Source organism: Fukomys damarensis, unplaced genomic scaffold (assembly GCF_012274545.1).
Source record: "Fukomys damarensis isolate Sample0158 unplaced genomic scaffold, DMR_v1.0_HiC HiC_scaffold_13, whole genome shotgun sequence".
In the NCBI taxonomy this organism is placed as follows: domain Eukaryota; kingdom Metazoa; phylum Chordata; class Mammalia; order Rodentia; family Bathyergidae; genus Fukomys; species Fukomys damarensis.
This window is the reverse complement of record NW_022900925.1, coordinates 38,808,141-38,813,631: the sequence shown is the minus strand read 5'-3', so window position 1 is coordinate 38,813,631 and position 5,491 is coordinate 38,808,141. Positions and strand designations below refer to the sequence as shown.

Here is a 5,491-nt window from a genome sequence, read left to right as displayed (position 1 = left end):
CCGCCCCTGGGCCCGCCGGGTCCCTCCTGCGGCAGAAGCTAGCAAAAGCCTTCGGAGCTGGGGTGCAGCCCCGGGGTGCAGCGCCCGTCCAAGCTGGGTCCTCAGCCCCACAGCCACACAGCTGGACGGACAGGGCGTCGCGTGCAGTGTTGTGCACTTAGCACGCCGGGTTTGAGCCGAGCACCGAGAAACAAACAGCCAGCCGTGAATAGAGGACGGAATAAAGAAACAGGGTGAGCCCACCTTGGAGGCCCACGCCTGTCATCCCAGCGCTCTGGGAGGGCGAGGCAGGAAGATCGCAACCTGGAGCCGGGCTGGGGCAACCTAGTGACACAGCCTGTCTCAAAATAATAAAAAGCCCAGGGATGGCGCTCGGCATGGAGGCCTGGGTCCCAGCCCCATGAGCACTGGGGTGCAGCTCTGTAGTAGAGCTCTGGTTGTGCTGGAAAAGGGTTCCTTCAGGGACCAATGGTGTTCTCGTGGGGTCATGGATTTAGAAGAGGTTTTATTTTCCTCTTTGTAGGAATTTTCTTTTTTGCATTCTTTGTTCCTTTCTTACAGAGCTGGGGCTTGAACCCTAGCATTGAGCAACATCCCCAGCCACCCCCTCCCCCAAGGGCTTTTCTTCTTATTTTCAGACAGAGCCTCACGATGCTGTCCAGGCTGGCCTCCAACTTCCATCCTCCTGCTTCAGCCTCCAGAGCACTGGGAGGACAGGCGCCACACCCGGCCCCACCTCTGCCCGACTCTCTACAGAGGGACTTCATGACTTTAGCCAAATGTGGAGGTGCACGCCTGTCATCCCAGCACTTGGGAGGCAGGAGGATCACATTGAGTTCAAGCCTAGTCTAGCCCACATAATGAGTTCAAGGCCAGCCTGAAACACACAGCAAAACCCTGTCTGGAAAAAATAAGACAAAAAAAGTTCACGACTTTTTACTGTGGAAAAAAAATTATCCCATTAGTGTTGAGGGAGCTGTTGAGGTGCTGGTGGGCTGGTGATGGCTTATCAGCAAATGGACATTTTACTGTAGTGGTAGAAATGTCCTGAGTGGATTGTGGCGGGGTTGTGCAGCTTGGCAACTTCACTGGACAACTGTTGTGCACGCGGAGCGAGTGGGTAGGTTTTATGTTCTGTGCGTTACACTTCAGGAAAGCGGTTTGGAAAGCTTTGAAAAGCCTCTGACTGGGCTGAGCCCAAGCTCAGCAGCCCCGGCTGGGGCAGCACATGGGCGGGTGGGATCTGTAGAGGAGGCTTGCACCTTTGGGCCCAGGTGCGGGTACAGCAGGTAGGGCACTTCTGGGTCAGCGCAGAGATGCACTGGAGAACAGGCGGCACCCCTAGCTTGGCTGCGTCCAGGAGCACAGAGTGGGGTCCCCGAGTGCTGTGCCCCAGGGCCAAGCCGGCCTCACTTCTGGGGCAGAGCCCACCACATCACCTGTACTGCACGGGTTCTGCATGCTCACATGGTGCCCGGGCTCCCAGCACCTCGGCCGCAAGGCCACACCTCAGCGGGCAGGGGCTGGGCATGGGTGGCAGAGCCCTTGGTGGGCATGTGGGAGGACCTCGTCCACCCCGCCAACCCTAACCCTAAGTGATGGTGCAGTGGCCGGGGGAAGGCAGGGCAGGTGAGGTGGGGGCGGTGCCAGACACAGGGTCAGCAAGCCCCAGGAGACCCCGGAAGGTGCACAGTTCCTGGAGGCTTCACCCCCGGCCCCTCTCAAGCTGGAGGTGAAGAGCAAGGCTTTGACTCGCAACACCTACAGCCTGCAAGCGGCACCGGTACTGGCCGCCTGTGCCGGGGGCTTGAGCTCCCAACAGAGCACGCCCAGCCTGGCCTGCCCTGCGTCCCTGGACTCAGGCCCACCCTTCTGACCACGGGGAAACTGAGGCTCGGAGAGTGTGAGAGGCATGGGACAGCCCGGGTCCCTGCAGTTGGAGGCAAGCTCTGTCCTGCCTCACAGCCAGGCTACCTGGGCTTCAGTGCTCCCCAAGGGCAGACGGCTCTGGGAGGACCTGCACCCCAGTGAGCCCACCGCACTCCCCTCTGCTGGACCCTCCCTGCACTGGAGGGTGGGAGGCTCCCCAGGGCCACTCCAGCCTTCTGTCACCTGCCGTGCTTTAGCAGGTAGAGGACAGCTGCAGGAGGCTCTGGGTCAGCTGCTCTATGCCTGTCTTAGGTCTTTAATGTATTTATTAGGTGCCAAGACAAATGGTGGCAGCTGCACCAAGAATGACTATTTTGTTTCTGAGACTGGATCTTGCTATGTAGTCCAGGCTGGCCTCGAGTACCCAGTGACCCTCTTGTCTCAGCCTCCCAGATACTGGGATCACAGGTGTGTTCCACCCTGCCCAGCCGAGATTAATCTTTATTTTTACACAAACTCACTGCTTATCTTGGGGGTCATAGCTTTCTTCCCAGGTTGATAGGGCCCAGGGGAGGGACAGAGGCATCAGGGCCAGGATTGTGGCGTGCTGCTGGCTGTCTGTGGGCTTTTCCAGATGGACTAGAGTCAGGGCGAAGCTGGAAGAGACCTTTGCAGCCATACACCCCACTTGCCCAGGCACTGGTCCATGAGTGTGTCCCACCACTGCCACCAGAAACAAACCAGACAAACGAAAGCACGGCGCAGAATGAGGGGCCGGGAGCGTGGGGCTCACAGGCCAGTGGGCAGCTGTCCTCACACAGAGGCGTCCTCCATCCTGGGGACAACGCCGCCTTTGCTGACATGGGCCCTGGACCCAACTTCCTCCGGCTCACCATTTGTCAGGCACAGTGTCAGCACCGACGGGGACCTCAGAGAGCAGAAGAGGGAGTCCTCGTCCCAGATGAGGGGGCCGCGGAGACTGAGGCCCAAGGGAGGACACGGCTCTGTCCGCCTTGTGGATCCCTGCAGAACTGAACAGCACAGGGCCCTGGGTTGGAGACCCTGTGGGGATGGGGCAAACCTCAGGCCCTGTGTGTCATCCCCAGCGGCTTCTCAGCGCTTCGGGGCACCCGGCTCCTCCCCCTGGGTCACCTGAGGCAGCCCGGACTCTCACTGCAGCTGCTCTGGGAACTGGGAGGCTGGGGCTGTGGCCAGCGCCCGTGCCAAGACTGCACCTGAGAAATCTGGGTGGCGGTGGGGAGGAGGTGGTGGGCTGTGGGCTGAGGGGAGGGACACTGCTCTGTCCCCGGCCCACGTCCTGGCTGCCACCTCTGTTCCTCTCAAAGCCTGGCTGTGGCACCACGTGCTAGGCGCGAGCTCAGGCCTGGCTCTCCCCTCTCATTGCCTTCCACGGAGGAGCTCCCAGCCACAGTGAAACTGAGGCAAGTAGGTAAGGACAGGACTTGAAAGCTGTTTCCACGGAGAATGGCCCCGGTGAGGGTCTCTGCCACCCCAGGGACTCATAAGGAAGGGCAGGGTGCCATTCCCTGTGGACCTGAAGCCAACCTCCATGGCCTAACACCTGTTGAGCAAACGTAGAGGGAATGCGGGACTGCTGGACTGCGTGAGAGCCCCCAATACGGAGACCAAACCTGGGGCCCACACATCTTAGGGACTTGCTCTACCACAGAGCTGTACACCCAACCCTTCTATCTTTACTTGAGAGTAGGTCTTGTTTAGTTGGGTCTCTCACTCCAGGCACCATGCTAGGCCATCTGTAATCTGCACTCTGAGAGGCTGAGGCAGGACGATCTCAAGTTCAAGCCCAGCCTGGGGAATTTAGTAGGCTGTTTCAAAATAAAAAATGGGTGGGTTGTAGCTCAGTGTGAAGACCCTGCATTCAATCCCCAGCATCCTCCCTCCACCCCGCCAAAAAAAAAAAAAAGCAGCTCAGAGCGGCTGAGGACATAGCTCAGAGGTCCAGCCGGTGCTAGGTTCTGGGTTTGATTGCAGTACTGAAATAAAAAGGCTCACAGTTCAGGAAGATGCAGGAAACTGTTCCCAGGCCTCTTGACAAGGGCTGGGCAGAGGTCCTGGGCAGTGCCAGCCCCCTTGCAGGAATCGGGGCTTGACAGGAACTGGCTGGCAGAGGAGAGAGAACAAAACCCCAAACCAGCCTGTGCACGGGCCCTGCAGAGCAGGCAAGAGAGCCACGGCAGAGCAGGCCGGAGGGGCCAGGCCACCGAGATACTCTTGGCTGCTTTTTTCCATGTTCCATGCTGGGATGTGCATGCGGGGCTGGGGCTGCTGGGCTCCATCTCATGGTAACACAAGCTTATGTAGCGTGTGGTCATCTCAGCACACAGGAGGCTGAGGCAGGAGAACTGCAAGTTCAGGCCAGGCTGGGCTGTATAGTGAGACCCAGCTGCAAAAAACAAAAATGGTGCTGTGCAGGTTGGTACATGCTTGTAATACCAGTAGTTGGAAGGTTGAGGCAGGAGGATCACTGCAAGTTTGAGGTCAGCCTGGACTATATAGTGATACCTAGTCTGGAAAAAAGCCCAAACCACCCCCAAACAAAAAGACTTCAGATGTACAAAAAGCCAAAGAAAATAAAAATAAACATATTGGCATTTATTTTTCAGGGCTTCTATGTTTTGTTGTTTTTTTTTGTACTGGGGATCAAACTCAGGACTTTGTGCTTGCAAGGCAGGCAGTGGAACCACTCAGCTAAATTCCCAGTCCTTTTCAGGGCTTTTAAAATACATATATATGCAGGCCCAGCATAGGAATCTACTGTGTTATTTACAATACCAGACTGACAATAATACTTGGATTTCTGTTCTTCTTTCTTTCCAGTGCTGAGGCTTGAACCCAGAGCCTTTTCACTGAGTCACATTGCCAGTCCCTTTTTGAGACAAGGTCTGTATTAAACTGTGAAGTTGCCTAGGCTGGGCTCTAACTTGTCATTTTCCTGCCTCAATCTCCAAGTCCTGGGATCACAGGCATGCACCAACATGCCTGGCTTTTCTTTCCTTGTTTTGTTTTTTGAGATAGGTTTTTGCTTTGTAGTCCTGACTGGCTTCAAATTCAAGGTAGTCCTGCCTCAGCTTCCGGTGGTGGGATTTCCTGGGCCCTGGGTGGATTTTTTTTTTTTTTTTTTAAATCGGACAGGGTCTTGTCATGTAGTCAAGTCAGGCAGAGAATTCACTAGCCCAGGCTGGCCTCGAACTCCTGGAGATCCTCCTGTTTCAGCTTCCTGAGTGCTAGGATGACAGGTGAGCAGCACCCTGGCTGGCTTGGCTGGATTTCTGACTGTTGATGTAGAACCACACGTTCTAGGTAAACCCGCATAATTTTTTTAACCCTGGGTGTGGAGCCCTGGACCTCGAGTGCACTAAGCTGCTCTGCAGCCTCGAACTGAGTCTTTTCAGGAGAAGGGTGGCTACCATGGCAAGGACCCCGTGGTCGAGTAACCCGGAAAGGGGAGCTGTCACCAACGTTTCGTGACAGGACCCGCAAAATCCTCTATGATTCTGGAGCAGAGCGCGTTTGTCCTCTCGGGTGCGCGCCTGTCGAGGCCCGCGGGGTCCCGTCCCAGCCCCGCCGCGCGGACCCTTTA

At 56.6% G+C, this 5,491-nt stretch overlaps 1 protein-coding gene across 2 annotated transcripts in view; it reads right to left on the bottom strand.

Moving 5' to 3' along the window:
• Hrob (homologous recombination factor with OB-fold) overlaps positions 1-5,491 on the bottom strand; it is a 14,993-nt gene that overhangs the window by 8,324 nt on the left and 1,178 nt on the right. The window contains exons 1-2 of one of the 2 annotated variants that reach the window (XM_010642954.3): positions 3,589-3,699; positions 2,763-2,900 (exon numbers count right to left, since the gene is read on the bottom strand). In XM_010642954.3, coding sequence (XP_010641256.1) covers positions 2,763-2,765 — 3 coding nt within the window. In that variant the 5' untranslated portion in view covers positions 2,766-2,900; positions 3,589-3,699. Of the gene's footprint in view, positions 1-2,762; positions 2,901-3,588; positions 3,700-5,491 lie in introns of those variants that run through there. The other variant, XM_010642953.3, reaches the window with a different exon arrangement.